Raw genomic sequence first — 27296 nt, forward strand, 5'->3', positions numbered from 1 at the left:
CCACTCTAACGAGCGCAGTCTGTAGTTGCGTGTTCACAGCTGGTCTCTCCTCAGTCAGTCATCCTGCAAGCGTCCTGTACCACCACACGCACTGTACACTAGATCCTGGACTTGATCAGAAATGTTTTTCTGTAGATCGGCTTGGCGGAGACTGGGGCTCCTGGCACGAATGGCAGTCGCCCTGCCTTTATCCAGAAATGGTGAGTGGATTAGAAGTGGTCCAATTTGATGGAGTATATTGTATTAGTTTGGGGAATTTTTATATTAAGCGTTTGTTACGTCCTGGCTGACGCGTCACGCGTGCGTGACGTGGGGATTTACGCGAAGGTCAATGCAATTACAGTTGGTTTTAATGACCGTCTGTGTAAACAGTTGAGCTTGATTTTATACATTTGGATGGTTTGTCCAACATTGGGTGAATTTTGTATGCAAAGTTTCAGGATTTTTCAATCAATGCAGTTTCCTTCAAATTGCGCGACATGTATGTACTTTATTTATTCCGGGATGATCCACTGCGCCATTCTTTACTAGTTTTTGAAAAACATTGCAAGAAAAGTTACATGTAATCATTTCAATCTTACATTATTGCTGAGCGCTTGTTGAGGCAGTACGCCCCCTTTTCCGTTGGGGAGGTGTGTCCATGTCCACAAAGATTAGAACATGCAGCTCTGCACATTTTAGTTACGAAACAGCGCATCCCCGTCCAAAAACGACATAATCGGTGTTATGTAACATCCAAGCATCAAGTGCATGTATTTATCTGATATATATCCCCTAAATCGTTGTTTTTTTGAAGGCTAAGTGGAGATGTCGTAGTCTATATGATGTCCTATGGATATTCTTCACGTGTGATGGTAGCGCGTGTATAGGGATAGGGGTTGTGTGAATATAGTAATTTGGATTGGCCTATAACAGCCCTACTTGAATTCGACCTGTCGAGTTCTGCAGAGGCCTCAAACTCTATAATCCAAATGGATCGTGATGTTGTATTCATTCTCCCCAGACTCATCAAAGCGTTTTGTCAGGGAGAGGGAACATGTTATTGTTGAGTTAACAGCTCTGTGTGGGTTTGAGTCAAAGCAAGGAGAAGCTTTGGGTTGTATTTTTAGTGCAGCTACTTTCCCATGCACGAGCTTCATCGATAGACTGGTTCTAGTCTGGCTTCATTCCGGAACTAGAATCCCTGTTTGCTTTGTTGCTTAAGGAATTTGCCCTGAGGGAGATCTGAACAGGGCTGGTTTAATTTCCTGTTTTATAAATGTTAGAGCCTCTCCAACCTCTCCGTGTTTTGACACTAGGATGGATGTATATCCACCCTGGTCTATGCTTCTAGCTGTAGATATGCAGACATGCATATAGACATGCATTGTAGCGGTAGCTTAATCCTCTGTGTATATCCACCCTGATCTACAGCTAGAAGCGTAGACATGCATTGTAGCGGTAGCTTTATCCTCTGTGTATATTCACCCTGATCTACAGCTAGAAGCATAGACATGCATTGTAGCGGTAGCTTTATCCTCTGTGTATATTCACCCTGATCTACAGCTAGAAGCATAGACATGCATTGTAGCGGTAGCTTTATCCTCTGTGTATATTCACCCTGATCTACAGCTGGAAGCGTAGACATGCATTGTAGCGGTAGCTTTATCCTCTGTGTATATTCACCCTGATCTACAGCTAGAAGCGTAGACATGCATTGTAGCGGTAGCTTTATCCTCTGTGTATATTCCCCCCCTGATCTGGATTATATGTAGCTGACTAATGATTTATTGATCACTAGTCAGTCATGACTAGGTCTATGTCAGGGCAGATGGGCCTCATGGTTAGGCTTTGGGCCTACATAGGGGCGGGCATTTCTTCATGCATGTATAGTCCTGTGTGTGACACTGCTGTGAATGGTCTCTATTCAGCTGGAAGGAATCGGTGGGTTGGTTGTGGGGGGGGTTCAATGCTATTGTGCTATGATTGGCTGTCAGGGAGGAGACTGGAATCACGCGTGTCTGTGACACGTCTGACCTCTAGCTCAGCTTAACTGATTAGTGCCTAGCTACCTGTATAAATAACCGGGCCTTCACAGGTACAGACAGGAGGCCACTTGCCGTGTCATGGGATTAGAGAGGGCAGCAGAGTAGCTCTGGGTCAACCAGGATCGACGTCTGGTAACCACTGATGGCTGTGTTTTTGAGGAACGTTTTACTGGCACTGACTGTTGTGATTTGTCTTGTCCTACCTTAGTTGAATGTATTGACTGGGCGTCTCTCTGGACCAGAGTCTGCTAAATGGCCTCTATGTAAAAGGTGGTTGGTTTTTATATTTTTATATTTAACCTTTATTTAACTAGGCAAGTCAGTTAAAAACAAATTCTTAATTTCAATGACAGCCTAGAAACAGTGGGTTAACTGCCTTGTTCAGGGTCAGAACAACAGATTTTTACCTTGTCAGCTCAGATTCAATTTAGCAACCTTCTGGTTACTGGCCCAACGCTCTTACCACTAGGCCACCACTAGGCCACCACTAGGCCACCACTATCAAATCAAATTTTATTTGTCACATACACATGGTTAGCAGATGTTAATGCGAGTGTAGCGAAATGCTTGTGCTTCTAGTTCCGACAATGCAGTAATAACCAACAAGTAATCTAGCTAACAATTCCAAAACTACTGTCTTGTACACAGTGTAAGGGGATAAAGAATATGTACATAAAGATATATGAATGAGTGATGGTACAGAGCAGCATAGGCAAGATACAGTAGATGGTATCGAGTACAGTATATACATATGAGATGAGTATGTAAACAAAGTGGCATAGTTAAAGTGGCTAGTGATACATGTATTACATAAAGATGCAGTAGATGATATAGAGTACAGTATATACATATACATATGAGATGAATAATGTAGGGTATGTAAACATTATATTAGGTAGCATTGTTTAAAGTGGCTAGTGATATATTTTACATCATTTTCCATCAATTCCCATTATTAAAGTGGCTGGAGTTGAGTCAGTGTGTTGGCAGCAGCCACTCAATGTTTGTGGTGGCTGTTTAACAGTCTGATGGCCTTGAGATAGAAGCTGTTTTTCAGTCTCTCGGTCCCAGCTTTGATGCACCTGTACTGACCTCGCATACTGGCCACCACTAGGCCACCACTAGGCCACCACTAGGCCACCTGCCTCCCCTGTGTGTGTGTGAAGCACTAACTATTGGTCAGAGTTCTGGGATGTTATGTAGGTTGCTTCGGTCATCTATGGAGCTGATAAGATTCATGTATCTGATCAGCTCACTGACGTGTTACATGGGGTGCCATTGACCTCTATCGGGGGGGGGGGGGGGGGGGGGTGAGGAGTCAGCATGGTAGGGTACATGTGGTGCCATTGACCTCTATCGGGGGGGTGAGGAGTCAGCATGGTAGGGTACATGTGGTGCCATTGACCTCTATCGGGGGGGGGGGGGTGAGGAGTCAGCATGGTAGGGTACATGTGGTGCCATTGACCTCTATCGGGGGGGGGGGTGTGAGGAGTCAGCATGGTAGGGTACATGTGGTTCTGTTGACATCTATTGGGGGGGGGGTAGATGAGGAGTCAGCATGGTAGGGTACATGTGGTTCTGTTGACCTCTATCAGGGGGGGGTGAGGAGTCAGCATGGTAGGGTACATGTGGTTCTGTTGACATCTATTGGGGGGGGGTAGATGAGGAGTCAGCATGGTAGGGTACATGTGGTTCTGTTGACCTCTATCAGGGGGGGTAGATGAGGAGTCAGCATGGTAGGGTACATGTGGTTCTGTTGACCTCTATCAGGGGGGGTAGGTGAGGAGTCAGCATGGTAGGGTACATGTGGTTCTGTTGACCTCTATCAGGGGGGGGGGGGGGTGAGGAGTCAGCATGGTAGGGTACATGTGGGTTCTGTTGACCTCTATCAGGGGGGGGTAGATGAGGAGTCAGCATGGTAGGGTACATGTGGTTCTGTTGACCTCTATCAGGGGGGGGGGTGAGGAGTCAGCATGGTAGGGTACATGTGGTTCTGTTGACATCTATTGGGGGGGGGGTAGATGAGGAGTCAGCATGGTAGGGTACATGTGGTTCTGTTGACCTCTATCAGGGGGGGTAGATGAGGAGTCAGCATGGTAGGGTACATGTGGTTCTGTTGACCTCTATCAGGGGGGGTAGGTGAGGAGTCAGCATGGTAGGGTACATGTGGTTCTGTTGACCTCTATCAGGGGGGGTAGATGAGGAGTCAGCATGGTAGGGTACATGTGGTTCTGTTGACCTCTATCAGGGGGGGTAGATGAGGAGTCAGCATGGTAGGGTACATGTGGTTCTGTTGACCTCTATCAGGGGGGGGGTGAGGAGTCAGCATGGTAGGGTACATGTGGGTTCTGTTGACCTCTATCAGGGGGGGTAGGTGAGGAGTCAGCATGGTAGGGTAGATGTGGTTCTGTTGACCTCTATCAGGGGGGGGTGAGGAGTCAGCATGGTAGGGTACATGTGGTTCTGTTGACCTCTATCAGGAGGGGTAGATGTACCCTACCATGCTGACTCCACATGTGGTTCTGTTGACCTCTATCAGGGGGGGGGGGGGGATAGATGTGTTCTCTGCAGAGCTACAGGATGAAATGTGATACTCTTTACGTGGAGGGGAGACAGGTGCACACACACACTCTCTCAACCAGAGACAGGTGAACACACACCCAGACACAGGTAAACACACACACCTCTTATAGAACACATATGTTGCTCACACACTCACCCAGAGATGGGTGTGGAAACACACACACACACACACAGACCTCATGAGCGCACACCACAGAGGCACTACTTATAGAAAAGTGTCTCTTGTTTTTCCCTGTAGGCGCCCCTCTGCCAGACCTTTGCATTCTGGGACACATGTTGAACTTTGAACCTAGTCCCCTGTACACCACCACAGTACAGTTATATTCCTGGTGTTTTCTACTCAGGGCTGAATGTATACATTCATCTATAGAAGTCCTTTACTAGTCTCTAATGGACTTAACAGGCAGAAGTAGACAGCAAAACACGGCCACGATTTCCTGTGTCGTTGACTGGTTTTATGTCGTTTCTATGGTGTCGTTTCTATGGTGTCGTTTCTATGGTGTGTGTATGTGTTCTGTGTGTGATTTTTAGGGAGTGTTTGGGTGATTGTGTCGCAGAGGAGAGGATCTTTGGTCCAGGAAGGACGAGGTTTTATTTATGTCTGTGTTCTAAATACACCACCATTGCCAGTGTTGATAGGATCAGGCTATTTAGCCTGAGGAGAGCCAATCCTGTCAACCCTGGCAGTCTGTTTACTGAAGACTAGGCTCCTGCTCTCCACCCAGCCCTACTGGCCATGTGGACCATGCCACCCACACAACAATAACAACAACCACAACCCATTATGGAGATTTATGGTCTAATCTCAAATCTCTATTTCTGCATTTGGGTCTTTCTTTAGTGTTGTTAATATGATGGTTCTGTGAAGATGATTCAGTGTCCTACAGTGTGACAGTGATATTACATCAGCTCTAACCAGGTGTCTACCACTATCGCCAGGTGGGTAGGGTTGGTCTGTCTGTTGGTCCATTTAACCAGGCTCAATCAACAACAGAAACTACTTGAAATTATTTCAAATATTATTTCAACCCTGGTCTGGACTAGGATGGACTGGGATTGGTTGGCTAGTCACGTTTTAGCTTGGTAGGATGGACTGGGATTGGTTGCCTAGTCGCGTTTTAGCTTGGTAGGATGGACTGGGATTGGTTGGCTAGTCACGTTTTAGCTTGGTAGGATGGACTGGGATTGGTTGCCTAGTCGCGTTTTAGCTTGGTAGGATGGACTGGGATTGGTTGCCTAGTCGCGTTTTAGCTTGGTAGGGTTGTCTGGGATTGGTTGGCTAGTCACGTTTTAGCTTGGTAGGATGGACTGGGATTGGTTGGCTAGTTGTGTTTAGCTTGGTAGGATGGACTGGGATTGGTTGCCTAGTCGCGTTTTAGCTTGGTAGGATAGACTGGGATTGGTTGCTTAGTCGCGTTTTAGCTTGGTAGGATGGACTGGGATTGGTTGCCTAGTCGCGTTTTAGCTTGGTAGGATGGACTGGGATTGGTTGCCTAGTCGCGTTTTAGCTTGGTAGGGTTGTCTGAGATTGGTTGGCTAGTCACGTTTTAGCTTGGTAGGGTGGTCTGGGATTGGTTGGCTAGTTGTGTTTTAGCTTGGTAGGATGGACTGGGATAGGTTGGCTAGTTGCGTTTTAGCTTGGTAGGATGGTCTGGGATTTGTTGGCTAGTTGCGTTTTAGCTTGGTAGGATGGACTGGGATAGGTTGGCTAGTTGCGTTTTAGCTTGGTAGGATGGACTGGGATTGGTTGGCTAGTTGCGTTTTAGCTTGGTAGGATGGACTGGGATTGGTTGGCTAGTTGCGTTTTAGCTTGGTAGGATGGACTGGGATAGGTTGGCTAGTCGTGTTTAGCTTGGTAGGATGGACTGGGATAGGTTGGCTAGTCGTGTTTAGCTTGTTCAGCTCTGTCCAATAAAAAACTAGCATTTTCCTTACTGTCTGAGTAGATGAACAAAAAGTATACGTCTAGCTTTTTATTCATATATTTACATGCTTTAACGTTTGTATATATGTAGATCTCCCTCTGTATCTACAGTACCTGTCAAATGTTTGGACATTGACTCATTCAAGGGTTTTTCTTTATTTCTATTATTTTCTACATTGTATAATAATGAAGACATCAAAACTATGAAATAACACACATGGAATCATGTAGTAACCAAAAAAGTGTTCAACAAATCTGAATATATATTTTAGATTCCTCAAAGTAGCCACCCTTTGCGTTGATCATAGCTTTGCACACTCTTGGCATTCTCTCAACCAGCTTCACCTGGAATACTTTTCCAACAGTCTTGAAGGAGTTCTCATATATACTGAGCACTTGTTGACTGCTTTTCCTTCACTCTGCGGTCCAAACCATCTCAATTGGGTTGAGGTCGGGTGATTGTGGAGGCAAGGTCATCTGATGCAGCACTCCATCACTCTCCTTCTTGGTCAAATAGCCCTTACACAGCCTGGAGGTGTGTTTGGTCTTTGTCCCGTTGAAAAACAAATGATAGTCCCATTAAGCGCCAACCAGATGGGATGGTGTATCGCTGGTTAAGTGTGCCTTGAAATCTAAATAAATCGGTGTCACCAGCAAATCACCATCACACCTCCTCCAAGCTTTACGGTGATGGCTGCTACTTTGAAGAATCTTTCAGACAGGAACCTTGACCATTTTTGGTAAACTAGTAAACCGCCTTTTTTGAGATCTTCATTATCCACAGTCTTTGGTAGCTCTCTCTTCCGGTCCGTCCCCTAACCGTGTCCCCCTCTCCACTGGGTCTCCTCACAGTGGTTCCAGTGCGGCAGATGTCCGTCGGGATCCCCGGTGGCTCTGCCACCAACGTGGCGTACGCCGTTCTGTGTGGAGGAGGCCTCACTGCCGCTGTGGTCTACGTAAGTACTGATTCAAGATCGGTTGTGTGTGTGTGTGTACCTAATGTTAAAGGATAAGGCCTGGGCAGTACATGCTGATCCTAGATCAGATTTGTGCCTGAAGTGCTCCATCTACTCAGAACCGTATTCTTATTTGAGTATCACCCTAGACACTGATCTTAGGTCAGTTTTTTGTTTTTGTTTCCTCCCATAATGGTGATCTGGAGAGCAAACACTGAAGTCTGTGCCTGAAGGTTATATAGTTTAATTTCAAGCATTTTGACATTAAGTATTGATTTTTCCTGACTCAGATCAGTTAATCCAATTCATTAACATGACACATGACCCCAGGCCAGTGGTTTGGTTAGGGAACATGATCCCAGGTCAGTGGTTTGGTTAGGGAACAATGCATGACCCCAGGCCAGTAGTTTGGTTAGGGAACAATGCATAAACATTAGGACACATGATCCCAGGCCAGTGGTTTGGTTAGGGAACAGATCCCTTTTTACCTTTATTTAACTAGTAAGTTAAGAACAAATTATTATTTTCAATGACGGCCTGGGTTAACTGCCTGTTCAGGGGCAGAACAACAGATTTGTACCTTGTCAGCTCGGGGGTTTTAACTTGCAACCTTCCGGTTACTAGTCCAACGCTCTAACCACTAGGCTACCCACTTGACCCTCTACCTGTAGAGAACAGGCTACTCTGGTGAACGGAGGTCGTTTTTAAATAAAGTTTGATGAAAACTGAATGTGTGCAAGATCACATAATGATGGTGTTCTACAGGACCCAATATAATACCGTAGTATCACGTTACTGTAGGATGAAAACCCCACCACATTTTTCTCTTATGTGGCTGAAACTCAACAGCACTCGCCTCAACTAGGAACAGTACACAGGTAGGCTATGGTTCAGTTAAACACCTGCTCTGTAAATCTCTCACGCACAAATATCATACCACCCCCCCCCCAAAAAAAAAATGCTAATCTCCACTTGTAATGATGAGAGGTTAGCATGTCTTAAGGGTATGATATAAAATGCTAATCTCTACTTGTAATTGTATTGATGAGAGGTTAGCATGTCCTGGGGGGTATGATATAAAATGATAACCTCCACTTGTAATTGTAATGATGAGAGGTTAGCATGTCCTGGGGTTATGATATAAAATGCTAACCTCCCCCTGTAATTGTAATGATGAGAGGTTAGCATGTCCTAGGGTTATGATATAAAATGCTAACCTCCCCTTGTAATTGTAATGAGAGGTTAGCATGTCTTGGGGGGTATGATATAAAATGCTAACCTCCCCCTGTAATTGTAATGATGAGATGTTAGTATGTCCTGGGGGGTATGATGTTGTTGTGTTACTTTCTCACTCATCATTATTCAGGATGGTCCGTAACCATGGTAGCATCCACATTACTATATCATATTTTATTCTTATTTACAATAACTCTAAAATTACACATTGTTTACCATTTTATTTCTATTGGGCACAAAATAATCTGGAACAACCAAAACAAAGTAGTTTAGTCACAAGCTTGACGCAGTCGTTTGGTGCTCTGAATATGGGACCAAATACTACACTTTTCACTACTTAACACTCATACAAGTAAAATTCCCCCAAAACTGTTAGTCCCCCCCCCCCCCACCCTATTTTAGGGGGCCATGTACAAAAAGTTTTGTAATTTCTAAACGGTTCACAAGCAATGTACGGTCATGGGTATGTCTAGACTAGAGGAGTTCTAGGTTATGGATGGGTGGGTGTGGGAACTATTAGGTTCTACATAACTGGTAAATATTTAACAAAACCTGCCTTTTGATAAAATAATCTATATGTTGAAAGATAATGATTTAAAAAAATCCACTCTGAAACCTTATAACTGTATAAAATTGATTAGAATCAAAATTATAATCTGATGTGTGTAGTTTTAGTCGGAATTAGGTTAAACAATGTATCTGTATGGTGGACAAACACACTGAGCAGGGTGTAGCTTAGGATTTGAACTTGTATGCATTAAAGTGCAGGAGTACAGAGCCAAAACACACTTTTGAAGCTCACTGTATAGCCTTGTGGTAACTGTTGTCATGGAGAATCCTTACCGCAGCAGTGGAGCTTTTTAAAGACCGTTATACCAGTTCTACAGAGAACCGTTGGCAAGGACGTTAGCTTAGGCCACTCCTTTATTGAACACTACACTGTTACTTACTAGTGCTGAGGGAAGAGAGGATTCAGCTTCTCAACTTAGAGCAAGGCAGCCATTTTGAAATGCAGCTAGATTCACTTTGTGTTCTTTTAATTTGGCGTGTCCCTCCAACCTCTCTGTCTGTCTGTTCCATTCAGGCTTACAAGACAGTGAATGGTGACAGTGAGCGGTACAATGACCGACTCGCCGAGATGAACTCGAGGCCCAAGGGTGAGTTCTCAGTAGCCTACTGTCTGCACTGCCTCACACTCCATTGATCCACACTCTTGACATTCTACCAATAGACATGAGCCATAGAATTTAGAACCATAGAATGTAGAATCCTAGGGGAGTTCTAGAATTTGTACTCTCAGTATTCCAGAATTCCTCATCATAGTGGACAAGAATGGCCAGAGTTCTAGTGTCAGTTGGAGAAGGAATGTCTCATCAGAACGTTGCAACCATGACAATAATGTTTTTGTCCACACTAAGCCTAGCCAAAGGTTTTCTTTTGGCGTGGACCCTGTTTTGGCGCTGCCACCGACATGCCAGCATGGTGGAATGATCACTCTGAATGCGATTAATCTAGACTGTCAGGGCTGATTTCTGTCAGTGATTAATTGACCTGTCTGGGTTCCTGGGCCCTGTGCCCAGATTGCCTGATTGGTCTGTTGGGCTAAGCTCCTTGGTTCACATGGTGTCGCTGGGAGCTCTGATTGGTTCATGTAGAGTCTAGTTCTCTGTTCCTACCTACATTCACCCATCCTTAGTACACTAGGGGCCATACAGAGTATAGACAAACCCTAAACCTATATATAGACAAACCCTAAACCTATATATAGACACACCCTCAACCTATATATAGACACACCCTCAACCTATATATAGACACACCCTCAACCTATATATAGACACACCCTCAACCTATATATAGACACACCCCCAACCTATATATAGACACACCCTCAACCTATATATAGACACACCCTCAACCTATATATAGACACACCCTCAACCTATATATAGACACACCCCCAACCTATATATAGACACACCCCCAACCTATATATAGACACACCCTCAACCTATATATAGACACACCCTCAACCTATATATACACACCCCAACCTATATATAGACACACCCCAACTTATATATAGACACACCCCAACTTATATATAGACACACCCCCAACTTATATATAGACACACCCCCAACTTATATATAGACACACCCCCAACTTATATATAGACACACCCTCAACCTATATATAGACACACCCTCAACCTATATATAGACACACCCTCAACCTATACATAGACAACGGAGGTCATTTTTTATTTTTGTGTTACAGACGAGGCAGAGGGGGAGTTCTTTTTGGACATCTTTTAGCGTGCCTGGGAGAAATGTAGCTTGAATGCTTTAGCAGATCCTGTCTCTCCGGCGCTGTGCTGATGGGAATAGAGTGCCATTTGAGACAGTGCTCTAGTCCTACCTGGCATGAAACATCTTACAACTTCCTGTCAGAACAAAGTGTAACCAACTGCCATTTCATGTGTTTGTGGTGGGGGGGGGGGGGGGGGGGGCATTTTGTAGGCTTCGCTATTCGATCGCATCAACTTTAAATGAAATTCTACACCTCCCCTGACACACCTGGCACTGGTAGCCAGTTTGTCATTGCTAGCCAACAAACTTTCAATAACTAACTCTGATTTCTACACCTGGCCTACAGATATTCAACGACCTCTACCCCTTTTAAACATTCTAAACCTGTTTCCAAAATAGCTCCATAAGCTGGGCACACTTGAAAAGAAAAGGGTAATGTTGAGCTTTGGCTCCTGAACTTGGTCAGGGAACAATGCATTAACACACGATCCAAACAGCAGATGTTCTTACCGGCGTCCGTCTTATCTTTGCTTGCATATTATTGTGGTTTTAGTCTGTAGTATCGTTTACTCTGCACACATCTCCACACTGTTCAGACTAAAGCCACGGGAACTCATTCATTCCCTTCATTTGTTGGTCCTTTTCTCTTTTCCTCATTTGCATATATTTTGGTGTATTCCAAAAAGCTTGTTATTTTGTTTTCTGTCCTGCCTGCATGTTACGTTTGGATGTTTGCTCGTTGCTTAGTCTGTCACAGCTCTGTCGCCCTGAGTACCTGACCCCAAGTTCCTCGTCTTCTTAATTATACCGTTTACAACCAGTTGTGGCTACTGCTGTCATTCCTGGCTAATGAGTTGAGATCTTATCCTTGTTCGTGTACTTGGGTATACTTCTACAACAGAATGTGGCTGGACCTTTAGCTAGTCAGGGGCCCGTTTAAATACCAATACAGACCACCGTGGCTAATCAGTTGATACTTCTACAACAGAATGTGGCTGGACCTTTAGCTAGTCAGGGGCCCGTTTAAATACCAATACAGACCACCGTGGCTAATCAGTTGATACTTCTACAACAGAATGTGGCTGGACCTTTAGCTAGTCAGGGGCCAGTTTAAATACCAATACAGACCACCGTGGCTAATCAGTTGATACTTCTACAACAGAATGTGGCTGGACCTTTAGCTAGTCAGGGGCCCGTTTAAATACCAATACAGACCACCGTGGCTAATCAGTTGATACTTCTACAACAGAATGTGGCTGGACCTTTAGCTAGTCAGGGGCCAGTTTAAATACCAATACAGACCACTGGCTAATGAGTTGATACTTCTACAACAGAATGTGGCTGGACCTTTAGCTAGTCAGGGGCCAGTTTAAATACCAATACAGACCACTGTGGCTAATCAGTTGATACTTCTACAACAGAATGTGGCTGGACCTTTAGCTAGTCAGGGGCCAGTTTAAATACCAATACAGACCACTGTGGCTAATCAGTTGATACTTCTACAACAGAATGTGGCTGGACCTTTAGCTAGTCAGGGGCCAGTTTAAATACCAATACAGACCACTGTGGCTAATCGGTTGATATTATCCTTGTTACCTATTATAATGGTTTGTTTATAAAAAAACAGCTGTTTTCATTTAACCTTGACCTTAACCCTGCTCCAGGTGTTCCCTCTGGCTGGGAGTGTGTCCCAAGAGGCACCCCTATACCCTATTTAGTGCACTACATTTCACCAGGGCCCATAGGGCTCTGGTCAAATGTAGTGCACTATGTAGGGAAATGGGGTGCATCTTGGGATTGTCGCTGTGTCTGATAAGGTTACTAGCCGTCAAAGAAATCCTGGCTTCCTCCCTCTGTCCTTGTTCCCTCCATTTCTTGCCTCCCCCTGTTAATCATTAACGCCCTTGGACCAGAGATTTGTATATCAGGTCTCCACCCGAACGATGGGAGTTGTTGTCCCAATGGCGTGAAGGCAGGCGACGAGCTTCGGTCCAAAACAAGCCATAGAAACTCATTGGACTTATTTTGGACAGATTTTTGGCAAGAGTGACTCTCTGACGATCCTTAAGTTGACACCTAATGAGCTGCAGTTCACCTCTGTGGCATTAACAAGCTGTCAAATCCCCATCCTAGATTCCACTATTTCTCGCCGCTCTCTCAAAGGATCCGCGCTCTTTGCCCCTCTGACCTCCCTCCAATGACCTTTGAGGGCTTGTAATTGAGGAATAGGGATTTGACGTTTTTTTTCAAAGCCATAGGGGTCCTTTGCAGCTGAGCAGGTGTCACCAACCTGGTCGGAGCCCTAAACAACGAATGTGGTTTGCGTTGTCTTTGTTCAACTCTGAGTTCAACTCAGGATGACTGCTGACGCGAATGTGGCTCACCTTTTTATTTTAGCCAGCTACATTTCTATGCCAGTGAATCCTTCAGAAGGAACTTGCCCCGGGCAGGTTAACTATACTTATCCTGAATGAAGCGTTACAGATTAGAGTTGAGGACCGTTCCAATTAGACTTCCTCCCTCTGAGTGGATCATCTCTTTATTCTCCATATTCAAAGGAGACGACTGACTCAATATTTTATTAATCAACTGTTCTCGTGTTAAAAATTGCAAATTGTCTCCACACCGTGGTCTCCACACCATAGTCTGCTGAAATTGCAGGGTGACTTTTTTGTTTCATTTTTTTTTATTTAGTCAAACATGAAAATGTGTCACTCTGGCACATGGATTGATGTTTTAAAATTGTCAATGATGGGTTCGGTGTCTGACGGGTTCGTTCGGTGTCTGACGGGTTCGGTGTCTGACGGGTTCGGTGTCTGACGGGTTCGGTGTCTGACGGGTTCGGTGTCTGACGGGTTCGGTGTCTGACGGGTTCGGTGTCTGACGGGTTCGGTGTTCGACTAGTTATGTAGTTACAAGCCTGGCTTGAGCAGGCTCGAGGAAGTGACAGGTGCACAATCAATATCTACTTAATGGGAAAAGCCTGAGCTGGAATGTGAAGCTACCTGAAGCTAGCTCATTTCAGAAAAGCCTGAGCTGGAATGTGAAGCTAGCTCATTTCAGAAAAGCCTGAGCTGGAATGTGAAGCTACCTGAAGCTAGCTCATTTCAGAAAGGCCTGAGCTGGAATGTGAAGCTACCTGAAGCTAGCTCATTTCAGAAAGGCCTGAGTATATCTAGCTACGTTTGTAGTATACGTCTCAGGGGTTTCCGGAGGGTTCAAAGGTCAAACTGCATCACACATTAGAAGGTAGTTAACTGCTTAGAAGAGGACTAATAACTGAAAGCAGTTTAAACTTAATTTAGTATTTTTCTCCGTGTTGGATCCACCTATCCTTTTGTTCCTGATCAGGATACTTTCTACCCAGAGACCAGGCCACATGGTACAATTTAGAATCTGTCTTTAGGGGATCGATGTTGGAATTGGACAAAACCCTGTACGGAGGGATAAGACCGTGTCCTCATCTTTCTCTCTTCCACTTCTCTCTCTCTCTCTCGCTCCATCTCCTTCCAGAAGCAGCACCAGCAGCAGAGGAAGCAGCACCAGCAGCAGAGGAAGCAGCACCAGCAGCAGAGGAAGCAGCACCAGCAGCAGAGGAAGTAGAATCCCCAGAAGAACCGGCACCAGTAGAAGCAGAGGTGTTAGCCGAGGTGGTCGCTGAGGCGCCTGCAGCAGCAGAGGAAGTCGTGGCAGAGGTCGCTGTCCTAGAGGCGGTTGCAGAGGTTGCTGCGGAACCAGAGGTCGTCGCAGTTGAGGAAGCGCCCGCAGTGGAAGTTGCCATGGTTACGGAAGAAGCTCCACCGGAGGCTGACGCAGAGGCCGTCATCGAGGACGTCGCAGATGCGGCTCCTGGCGTCGTGGAAGAGGTCGTTGCCGTGGAGGCCGCCGGTGAGGAAGTAGTGGCCGAAGTAGTGGCCGAGACGGCTCCCACCGCCCCTGAGGCAGAAGCAGCCCCTGCCGCCGAAGTAGCAGCATGAGGGGTCAAAGGTCAACCTAGAGGGGTGTGTTTAGCTGTGGTGTCCCTCTTACTACTACTACCCCCCCCCCCCTCTTACTACTACCCCCCCCCAACCCTACACCTGACCCCCCCCCCCCCCCACACCCCTCACAGGCCCCCTCTACACCCTATTCCCTATGTAGTGCACTACTTTCCCTGGTTTAAAGTAGCACCCTACGTACGGAATAGGGTACCTTTCTGGATCACAGCCCCCTATCTACTAGCACATGTTACAATAGGAAGCAGGAGGTGGACTATGTTCTGTTAAAGAACACTTTAGTTAGGTATGATGTCATGGTGACGGGGACAGCTGTCTCCTTTCTGACTCCTTTACACCACAGCTAAATACATAGCCGTTTCAGGTTTTTAAATCATTCCCGCTCTATTTGTCAAGCAATATGGTCCTATTTATCAGTGGGGACAGGAGTGTTTTTTTTCTGGTCGGATCATGGTTGTTTGGGAAAACTCCTGGCTCTGTTTTTCTGAGGAGTTCCTAGGTGTTAAAGGGGAAGTAAAGGGAGATATTGGATTTATGATGGTACATGTTGTCCTGACCCACAAACCTATGTGCCTCTGAAATGGCACCCTATTCCCTATATAGGGCCCATAGGCTCTGGTACATTGTCACTATATAGGGAATAGGTTGCCTTTTTTTGGACACTTCTAATGGAAAGTTTTCCCAAGTGGCCCTTAGAATTCAGGACAGAAAATGGCAACCTCTTTTCCTTCACTTTTGTCTGAATGACTTTGTCCCTTAAGATTCCAGATGGATGGTGGAGTTCTACATAATGTCAGTCTGCCATCTGGGCTTTGTTAAAGTTTGCAGTCCATTTTGACGATGCGTTGAATGTGCTCCAAATTCAGATTGAAAGGAAGGTCATGTTATGAACCTCGAGACGATAAGCACTTCAAGCAGGTTAAATGGTTATTATGCAAGTAATAAATATACCAGTCAGAGAAGCATTTTAATTGCTTTGTGAACTGCATCTTATTGTGAAATGTGACCAAAAAACTGCTAGCTCCTTCCTCCTCCCTGCTCTCTCCTCCTCCTCCTCTAAGTGCTGCTCACACCTCTCCCTAGGATAAGCTCTAGAAGGATTAGTCGGTGATGTCATAAAGCTCCGTGTTCCAGTGCCCAAATGGAACTCCCAGTGATCGGAACTTTGGGGATCAGTTGGTTCTGTGTCCTCACTGATCTCTTTATGACATCATATCTGTCTGATCCTTCTTATCACGTCCTAGACACTGTGCCAGGGAGAAGTCTGCCCCCACCAAGCACAGATAAGGGATCACTTTCCCCCCTGCCCCCAATGCTGAGCAAATAGGGCTGCAACCTGTGGTTCCGGAAGTGGATTCTCAACCCTCAAAACCCGTAGTGGTATCAAATATTAGCAATATTACTGTGCAACGTAGATGTTCCATTTTCAACCGAGATTACAAAACAATTTCTTATTGTTGATGTAGTGCCCATCGGTTATGAATGTTTAAACCTCTGAGAAATCACGTTTGTATTGTCAGTTTGTTTCAAAGAGCACCAAAGCCTCCACTCACCATGGAGCCTCGCGGTCTGTATTGTCCAATCACAAAGCAGATCCAAGTCACGTGATGTGGCGTCGAACAGATCACGTGACTTGGATCTGCTCTGTGGTTGGAAGATACTACAGCTATCGCGTACCATCATGTGTTCGCTAACAAACCACATTACTTGTATTCTGCTCTGTGATTGGATGACACAGACCCCCCCCCCCCCTCTGGTACACTTTTATAAATACATTTTAAAGCCATTTCTAATCTTATCAATTATTGGTTCATCCTGTAGATTTGTGTAGCTTTTCATCATTTGAAACCTCAGTAAGCAGCATATATTTTAAACAAGTGTTTATACGAATAATTTGTGGCCCTGTCAGTTCCTGGAACCGTAACTGTGGGAAGAGGGGCCCGTTGCAGCCCTAGGAAGTGTTTCATTAAAAGCGGGGTCTTGGATAAGTGCTTGGTGGGAAGGGACTTCCACTAAAATACCTTGTTGTTTACAGAACCTCGAGCCTTTACCTTCAACTTCAAACCTCCTGTAACAAACTGTAGTCGTGCGTTTCTTCTTTACCTTCCTTACCTCCTAGTGGAACGTTTTTATCTAGAACAGTCCACTACTACTTTAATCAACCAACACTGTGTCGTAACCACGGTGACTGACACACAAACCAGCCAGGACTTACATGATGTAATGAAGCTGTCCAGGACGATGCTCCCAGGCTGCATCACACATTCCACTTGCCCTCCTACACACACACACACACACACACTACAACATCACTTGCCCTCCTACACACACACTACACATTTAATTGAATTATTTTACCTTTATTTAACTAGGCAAGTCAGTTAAGAACAAATTCTTATTTACAGTGACGGCCTCCACCGGCCAAACCCACCCCTAACCCGGACGAGGCCGGGCCCTATTGTGCGCTACGTTTCACCAGAGCCCTATGTTTGTGGCCTATGGGCCCTGGTTAAAACTAGTGCACTTTATAGGGAATAGGGATCCATTTGTGATGCATACACACATTCTACTAATACTGTCACACTGTTTTTTTTCCTTCAGCCAACCAATCATTCACCATCTCTCAATAGAACTTCAAAAAAGTCCAAACTTTGTTTTGTTAATTTAGTTTATTTGCGCCGATGCTGTTACGAGTCTGTCTTTTTATTTCCTAACTGTGAAAGGTCAACATTTAAGGGAACATTTTTATAATAAACCCAACGATCTCACTTCAACACTACTGTTCTATTCCTCTCTGACCCATCGACATTGGAAATGTTGTTCTGTCTGGAGATGGTCGCCATGGGCCAACTAATAACGCACCTTGACACCTTTTTAAGGAAATGTTTTCTAAAGTATCAGTGAAGGAGAGATTCAGGAAGCTGAAGTCCTTCAATAAAGCCGTTGTCAGTTACTTCTATTGCGTCCATTTCTTCTATTGTCTTACCGTCACGTGTGTAATAAACACTGCGTTTTGTCTGTTTTTATCCAATGAAATTACCATTTCAGATTTTACAACTTTTTTTTTTTTTTTTTACAAAACATTTGCATATTAGGTCAGAGTTCCTGAACAGAACACATGATTAAACAGTTTTCCAGGAAATGTGTTTTAAAATCAATATCTAAGCCTGAACCTACACACTGTGGGAGAAGGTGTCAAAAGAATCTTCAATCCCAATGAGAATAACTGGCAATCAATAGCTCTGACCTGTAAGACCATGGGTTTAATAATAGACTCAGCTTATGCAAAAAGAGAGTACAGTTTATTCACGAGAACGCTCTGAAGTCCATTATACAAAGACATCCATTTTATAGCTGCGCACGTACTTCCACACAAACAGTAGGTATCCTACGCACGTACTTCCACACAAACAGTAGGTATCCTACGCACGTACATACACACAAACAGTAGGTATCCTACGCACGTACTTCCACACAAACAGTAGGTATCCTACGCACGTACTTCCACACAAACAGTAGGTATCCTACGCACGTACTTCCACACAAACAGTAGGTATCCTACGCACGTACTTCCACACAAACAGTAGGTATCCTACGCACGTACTTCCACACAAACAGCAGGTATCCTACGCACGTACTTCCACACAAACAGTAGGTATCCTACGCACGTACTTCCACACAAACAGTAGGTATCCTACGCACATACATACACACAAACAGTAGGTATCCTACGCACATACTTCCACACAAACAGTAGGTATCCTACGCACATACATACACACAAACAGTAGGTATCCTACGCACGTACTTCCACACAAACAGTAGGTATCCTACGCACGTACATACACAAAAACAGTAGGTATCCTACGCACGTACTTCCACACAAACAGTAGGTATCCTACGCACATACATACACACAAACAGTAGGTATCCTACGCACGTACTTCCACACAAACAGTAGGTATCCTACGCACGTACTTCCACACAAACAGTAGGTATCCTACGCACATACTTCCACACAAACAGTAGGTATCCTACGCACATACATACACACAAACAGTAGGTATCCTACGCACATACTTCCACACAAACAGTAGGTATCCTACGCACGTACTTCCACACAAACAGTAGGTATCCTACGCACGTACATACACACAAACAGTAGGTATCCTACGCACGTACTTCCACACAAACAGTAGGTATCCTACGCACGTACTTCCACACAAACAGTAGGTATCCTACGCACGTACTTCCACACAAACAGTAGGTATGCTACGCACGTACTTCCACACAAACAGTAGGTATCCTACGCACGTACTTCCACACAAACAGTAGGTATCCTACGCACGTACTTCCACACAAACAGTAGGTATCCTACGCACGTACATACACACAAACAGTAGGTATCCTACGCACGTACATACACACAAACAGTAGGTATCCTACGCACGTACATACACACAAACAGTAGGTATCCTACGCACGTACTTCCACACAAACAGTAGGTATCCTACGCACGTACTTCCACACAAACAGTAGGTATCCTACGCACGTACTTCCACACAAACAGTAGGTATCCTACGCACGTACATACACACAAACAGTAGGTATCCTACGCACGTACTTCCACACAAACAGTAGGTATCCTACGCACATACTTCCACACAAACAGTAGGTATCCTACGCACATACTTCCACACAAACAGTAGGTATCCTACGCACATACTTCCACACAAACAGTAGGTATCCTACGCACATACTTCCACACAAACAGTAGGTATCCTACGCACGTACTTCCACACAAACAGTAGGTATCCTACGCACGTACTTCCACACAAACAGTAGGTATCCTACGCACGTACATACACACAAACAGTAGGTATCCTACGCACGTACTTCCACACAAACAGTAGGTATCCTACGCACATACTTCCACACAAACAGTAGGTATCCTACGCACATACTTCCACACAAACAGTAGGTATCCTACGCACATACTTCCACACAAACAGTAGGTATCCTACGCACGTACATACACACAAACAGTAGGTATCCTACGCACGTACTTCCACACAAACAGTAGGTATCCTACGCACGTACATACACACAAACAGTAGGTATCCTACGCACGTACTTCCACACAAACAGTAGGTATCCTACGCACATACTTCCACACAAACAGTAGGTATCCTACGCACATACTTCCACACAAACAGTAGGTATCCTACGCACATACTTCCACACAAACAGTAGGTATCCTACGCACGTACATACACACAAACAGTAGGTATCCTACGCACGTACTTCCACACAAACAGTAGGTATCCTACGCACGTACATACACACAAACAGTAGGTATCCTACGCACGTACTTACACACAAACAGTAGGTATCCTACGCACGTACTTCCACACAAACAGTAGGTATCCTACGCACGTACATACACACAAACAGTAGGTATCCTACGCACGTACTTCCACACAAACAGTAGGTATCCTACGCACGTACTTCCACACAAACAGTAGGTATCCTACGCACGTACTTCCACACAAACAGTAGGTATCCTACGCACGTACTTCCACACAAACAGTAGGTATGCTACGCACGTACTTCCACACAAACAGTAGGTATCCTACGCACGTACTTCCACACAAACAGTAGGTATCCTACGCACGTACTTCCACACAAACAGTAGGTATCCTACGCACGTACTTCCACACAAACAGTAGGTATCCTACGCACGTACTTCCACACAAACAGTAGGTATCCTACGCACGTACTTCCACACAAACAGTAGGTATCCTACGCACGTACTTCCACACAAACAGTAGGTATCCTACGCACGTACTTCCACACAAACAGTAGGTGAGTTGTATCCTTCTCCGTAGTTCTCACCACTGTGTATCACTACCCAGCCGACAGTTCCATTCCCCCGATATTAGGGAAACCTTGAGAAGTACTCCCTATGCTCTCATAGGTTCCTCAGAGGCCTAGCCAGGTCGGTCCAAACGCAGTTTAAATGTTTTCTGTTTTTTTTTCTTCGGCCCCCACATACAAGTTCAAATCCTAAGCTACACCCTGCTCAGTCTGTTTTTCCACTATACAGAGACATTGTTTAACCTAATTCCGACTAAAACTACACACATCATCAGATTATAATTTTGATTCTAATCAATTTTATACAGTTATAAGGTTTCAGAGTGGAATTATTTTATCATTATCGTTCAACCATATACATTATTTTATCAAAAGGCAGGTTTGTTAAATATTTACCAGTTATGTAGAACCTATAGTTCCCACACCCACCCATCCGTAACCTAGAACTCCTCTAGTCTAGACATACCCATGACCGTACATTGCTTTGAGTTTAGGGTTTTGGTAGCAGTTGGATATTTATTTTATGATCATCTATATCATGTCCATCAATGCCATGTTCATGCTCCCATGTGTATTGAAGGGTTTTATGTAGCTGTGTGTGTGTGTGTGATCTTTTAGTTCAGCATAGACCTCTTGTACCAGATTTCAGAATTGTCTAGTCTCTGTGCCTGTCAGGCTTCCAACCCAGAACTGGTCCAAACTGGTCTGTAGCCGCAGCAGCATATTGATTTGACAGGTGTGGCTCTACGAGTTTTACAACATCAAAGCGAATGTAAAAACACTAAACCATGATTAATTATTAAATAACATTCACCTTTTTAATGCTTTGTCTTCATGTGTTTAGTATAATGGTACTTGGCATGAATTGTTTTCTAATTTTTAATTTGTAGGCTTGTTAAAGTAGTGCACACATACCAGGCAGTCAGACTACCAGCAGTTGATCAACACTGTCCAATGGCCTTAGGCCCTGTGCACATCCAAACACGACCAGGAACTGGATTGAATGAGCAGTTCAGAGAACAAAATGGACCCGTACACGGTTGGCTGCTCCCGAAGTGGAGTGTTAATCAGTCATCACACACCAGCCTGTAGTAGGGTCTTTATCAACAAACCTCCAGGTTTATATCCTCACGACACAGACGAGGGGCATGACACGGCTGCTGGACTAGTCCCATGTGTTAGACTCCCCCCAGATGGTCACGTGCCCCCCCCCCATGGCAGAATGATGTCAAGGTATGTCATCCTGAGCCCTGAGGTGAATGGAAGGTAAGTCCAGGAGACGGTAAACAATGTTTTAATTATTATTTTATAAAGACTGAATCCTCCCAGAATGTTTTTACTTATTCACACATGATTTCATATCTGTAATGGCTATTCTGTGAAGGTTGTAACAATAACACGATCACCCACATCTAACATGGCTACTCTGTGAAGATTGTAACAATAACACGATCACCCACATCTAACATGGCTACTCTGTGACGGTTGTAACAATAACACGATCACCCACATCTAACATGGCTACTCTGTGAAGGTTGTAACAATAACACGATCACCCACATCTAACATGGCTACTCTGTGAAGGTTGTAACAATAACACGATCACCCACATCTAACATGGCTACTCTGTGAAGGTTGTAACAATAACACAATCACCCACATCTAACATGGCTACTCTGTGACGGTTGTAACAATAACACGATCACCCACATCTAACATGGCTACTCTGTGAAGGTTGTAACAATAACACGATCACCCACATCTAACATGGCTACTCTGTGAAGGTTGTAACAATAACACGATCACCCACATCTAACATGGCTACTCTGTGAAGGCAGTGACTGATTTTAGTATGGTATCTGTTGTAACAATAACACGATCACCCACATCTAACATGGCTACTCTGTGAAGGTTGTAACAATAACACGATCACCCACATCTAACATGGCTACTCTGTGAAGGCAGTGACTGATTTTAGTATGGTATCTGTTGTAACAATAACAATATCACCCACATCTAACATGGCTACTCTGTGACGGTTGTAACAATAACACTATCACCCACATCTAACATGGTTACTCTGTGAAGGCAGTGACTGATTTTAGTATGGTATCTGTTGTAACAATAACACGATCACCCACATCTAACATGGCTACTCTGTGAAGGCAGTGACTGATTTTAGTATGGTATCTGTTGTAACAATAACACGATCACCCACATCTAACATGGCTACTCTGTGAAGGCAGTGACTGATTTTAGTATGGTATCTGTTGTAACAATAACACGATCACCCACATCTAACATGGCTACTCTGTGAAGGCAGTGACTGATTTTAGTATGGTATCTGTTGTAACAATAACACTATCACCCACATCTAACATGGTTACTCTGTGAAGGTTGTGACTGATTTTAGTATGGTATCTGTTGTAACAATAACACGATCACCCACATCTAACATGGCTACTCTGTGAAGGCAGTGACTGATTTTAGTATGGTATCTGTTGTAACAATAACACTATCACCCACATCTAACATGGTTACTCTGTGAAGGTTGTGACTGATTTTAGTATGGTATCTGTTGTAACAATAACACTATCACCCACATCTAACATGGCTACTCTGTGAAGGCAGTGACTGATTTTAGTATGGTATCTGTTGTAACAATAACACGATCACCCACATCTAACATGGCTACTCTGTGAAGGCAGTGACTGATTTTAGTATGGTATCTGTTGTAACAATAACACTATCACCCACATCTAACATGGCTACTCTGTGAAGGCAGTGACTGATTTTAGTATGGTATCTGTTGTAACAATAACACTATCACCCACATCTAACATGGCTACTCTGTGAAGGCAGTGACTGATTTTAGTATGGTATCTGTTGTAACAATAACACGATCACCCACATCTAACATGGCTACTCTGTGAAGGCAGTGACTGATTTTAGTATGGTATCTGTTGTAACAATAACACGATCACCCACATCTAACATGGCTACTCTGTGAAGGCAGTGACTGATTTTAGTATGGTATCTGTTGTAACAATAACACTATCACCCACATCTAACATGGCTACTCTGTGAAGGCAGTGACTGATTTTAGTATGGTATCTGTTGTAACAATAACACGATCACCCACATCTAACATGGCTACTCTGTGAAGGCAGTGACTGATTTTAGTATGGTATCTGTTGTAACAATAACACGATCACCCACATCTAACATGGCTACTCTGTGAAGGCAGTGACTGATTTTAGTATGGTATCTGTTGTAACAATAACACTATCACCCACATCTAACATGGCTACTCTGTGAAGGCAGTGACTGATTTTAGTATGGTATCTGTTGTAACAATAACACGATCACCCACATCTAACATGGCTACTCTGTGAAGGCAGTGACTGATTTTAGTATGGTATCTGCTGATCTGCTCCATCCTTTGTATATACATTATTTTTGTAAATACTTTTCTGAAAAGCTGTGTGTTTCTGCAGTTATACAGGCAGCCTTTTTTGTCTTTCTTGCATGACTGACATGACTTTGCTTCTCTTTTTAGATGCTGTGTCTGACATCACGTCTGCCTCCATGAAGCTCCTGGCCAGCTCTGAGATCGCTGCTGCCTCGGTAGCTGAGAGGAGGCTCATGCACGCCGTCCAACACCTAGAAGACCGGCCTGAAGAATCCTCACTCGCTCCCGCCGAGGACATTCTAGATTCCCTGGAGGTTCCTGAAGCTAAGGTAGAGGAGGAAGTATTATCTGTGGAGGCGGAAGTGGCAGAAGCACCAGCTGCAGAAGTCTTGGAAACTGAAGAGCCCAAACCAGAAGAGGAGGCTGTTGTTGCTGCCCCTAATGTCACAGAGGAAGTGGTTGCTGAGGAGACCCCTGAGCCAGAGGAAGTGGTTGCGGAGGAGACCCCTGAGCCAGAGGAAGTAGTTCCGGTCGCCGCTGTGGAAGTACCTGAGGCTGAGGCTTCTGCCGCTGTGGAAGTACCTGAGGCTGAGGCTTTTGCCGCTGTGGAAGCACCTGAGGCTGAGGCTTCTGCCGAGGAGGGACCAATAGTAGAGGAATTTTCCCCAGAAGAGGCTGCCCCAGTCGAAGAGGCTGAGCCAGTTGAGGCAGAGTTACCTGCAGCCGAAGAGGTAGCAGTAGTAGTAGAGGAAGCCCCAGTGGAGGAAGCCCCAGTGGAGGAAGCCCCAGTGGAGGAAGCCCCAGTAGAGGAAGCCCCAGTAGAGGAAGCCCCAGTAGAGGAAGCCCCAGTAGAGGAAGCCCCAGTAGAGGAAGCCCCAGTAGAGGAAGCCCCAGAAATGGAGGAACCAGCAGCAGAGGAACCACCAGCGGCAAAGGAGGCTGTGGAGACAGCCCAAGTGTCTGAGGATGAGGCGCTCGTCGTGGAGGCGGCGATGCTGGCAGCAGCCTCAGCCCTGGATGTCGAGGCAGTGGAGGCAGAGGCAGCCCCGGCTGAGGAAGTCAAGGAGGCCCTCTTCACTTCATGCCACCAATGTGAAGCCCCAGCTTCTGAGGCTGATGTGGCAGTCACCCCCATGGAGGTTGTAGAGGCTGCGTCTGTGGGGGAAGTAGAGGCTCCCCCTGCTGGTGTGGAGGAGGCAGTCGTCGAGGGTGAGGCAGTGGAGGTGACCGCAGAGGAGCTCGCCACCGATTGGCCTGCTGAGGTGACCGCAGAGGAGCGCGCCACCGATTGGCCTGCTGAGGTGACCGCAGAGGCAGTGGAGGAAGCCAAGGTGGAAGGTAAATCAGATCTCTACACTCTACTTCTTATGTGAGATTTTTAGTGTAGGTTTTTAATTATTATTATTAATTTTTTTTACATATATTTAGAGTTAGGAAAAGGCAGACAATTTAGATTAATATATTGCTTGTATTCTTTGAGTTAAGGGCCCTTTGGTCACTAACAACAGAGGACATGTTTAATTTTTATAATATTATTAATTAGGATAAAAAACAAATGTAAGACCCTGTCCAATACCACATATAATACAATACCTACTGTGGCCCGTTTCTGTCCCACCTTTACTGTGCCAACAGGAGAGACTGCCAGGCCAGTAAAGAGGTCCTGCTCAGTGATGTGATAGTACAGAAGGTAAATAGAATGACACCAGCATAGAACTAGAATTAGAACTAGGACCACAGACGTTCCCATTCAAAGCAACATTCCATTAGAATTTTGATCATGAAGTTTGAACATGTCATTAGAATTCTGTGCCCCTTCATAATTCCACACATTCCGAATCTTTCACACAAGCAAATTACATTATTTTCACAGCTACTGTATGTCTGCTCAATTTGTTCAAATTCTATGGACAGAACACATTGGCCCCAGCTAGCTAGTAGTTGCTAATGCTTGCATGTTGCATTACACATTGGCTTAGCTGCTAGGAAGGATACATGGATTTTCACTAAATACTGTTATTCTTTTTCCTCCCCAGGTGCACAGAGTATGAGCCTGATGTTGCTGACAGCCCAGTCCTGACTGGAGACCAGCGAGATGTGCCTTCTGGAACAGTCAACACCCACAGCTGTCAATCAAACAGGACGATCAACATAAAACACACACAGAATTAGAACTGGTTTGAATTGAATTGTATAATTCTATTTAACTCATTATATATTTAAATGTTGTCTAATGACAACCGTTGTCAACCCGGTAACTACATTCCCGGTTCTCACTCAGTTTCCTGGTCTTATATTATCCCTACCCATGGTGAGGTGACACTTCTGTAAGGGTTTGAAGTCTGACTTTATTCCTAGGTTCAGACCCAAATGACACCTTATACCCTATATAGTGCACTACTTTTGACCAGGGCCTGGGGGAATAGGGTGCAATTTTGGATGGATATCAACTATTTCTCAGTACCACCCTGTTCCCCAAGGTGTCACTGTTACCAAGCTGACGAAGACCACTTGAATGTATTTGAAGTTACGTGATAAATTATTGTGTACTTGACATTGCCTAATGAATTCTGACTATTCTTTTTTTTTATTCAATGAAATAAGATCTGAATTGTTGTATTAAACAGTAGGCCATTAGACAACATCTAGATGATTGTGTTCTTCAGAGACTGTTGAGTTAGTTCTGCATGGAGTTTTTTTTATTCAATCAGGGAACATCTAGATTAAGTTGAGTTCTCAAGCCAGTAGACTGTTGGTAGACAGTGTTGTACCCATGTGATGTAAAAATAAAATGTTTTTTTTCAGTCCAATAATAATTTATGTAATAGCTTTGCAGGTGGGGTTGGTTGGTGGGGTGGTTGTGGGGTTGGTTGGTTGTGGGGTTGGTTGTAGGGGTGGTTGGTGGGGTGGTTGTAGGGTTGGTTGGTGGGGTGGTTGTAGGGTTGGTTGGTGGGGTGGTTGGTGGGGTGGTTGT

At 44.7% G+C, this 27296-nt stretch overlaps 1 protein-coding gene across 3 annotated transcripts; it reads left to right on the forward strand.

Moving 5' to 3' along the window:
- LOC139419134 (fibrous sheath CABYR-binding protein-like) lies at positions 1 to 27167 on the forward strand. 3 transcript variants are annotated; one of them, XM_071169089.1, is made up of 7 exons: positions 1 to 200; positions 7387 to 7490; positions 9811 to 9883; positions 14552 to 14926; positions 24470 to 25660; positions 25958 to 26012; positions 26359 to 27167. In XM_071169089.1, exons 1-6 carry the CDS (start codon positions 122 to 124, stop codon positions 25999 to 26001), a joined length of 1866 nt encoding a protein of 621 aa, XP_071025190.1. In that variant the 5' UTR covers positions 1 to 121; the 3' UTR covers positions 26002 to 26012; positions 26359 to 27167. The 3 variants fall into 3 exon arrangements, with proteins under 3 accessions (XP_071025190.1, XP_071025192.1, XP_071025191.1); XM_071169091.1 differs by having other exon boundaries at positions 14558 to 14926; XM_071169090.1 differs by lacking the exon at positions 25958 to 26012.
- The last annotated feature ends 129 nt before the right edge of the window (positions 27168 to 27296 follow it).

This window comes from Oncorhynchus clarkii, chromosome 10 (assembly GCF_045791955.1).
Source record: "Oncorhynchus clarkii lewisi isolate Uvic-CL-2024 chromosome 10, UVic_Ocla_1.0, whole genome shotgun sequence".
NCBI lineage: Eukaryota > Metazoa > Chordata > Actinopteri > Salmoniformes > Salmonidae > Oncorhynchus > Oncorhynchus clarkii.

What these genes read in the sequence shown, in the direction of transcription:
- LOC139419134 (XM_071169089.1), top strand. Translation starts at nt 122, where the DNA reads ATGTTTTTCTGTAGATCGGCTTGGCGGAGACTGGGGCTCCTGGCACGA. An exon ending in GATGAACTCGAGGCCCAAGG is followed by an intron (nt 9,884 to 14,551) that starts GTGAGTTCTCAG and finishes ATCTCCTTCCAG; the next exon opens with AAGCAGCACCAGCAGCAGAG. An exon ending in GGAGGAAGCCAAGGTGGAAG is followed by an intron (nt 25,661 to 25,957) that starts GTAAATCAGATC and finishes CTGTGCCAACAG; the next exon opens with GAGAGACTGCCAGGCCAGTA.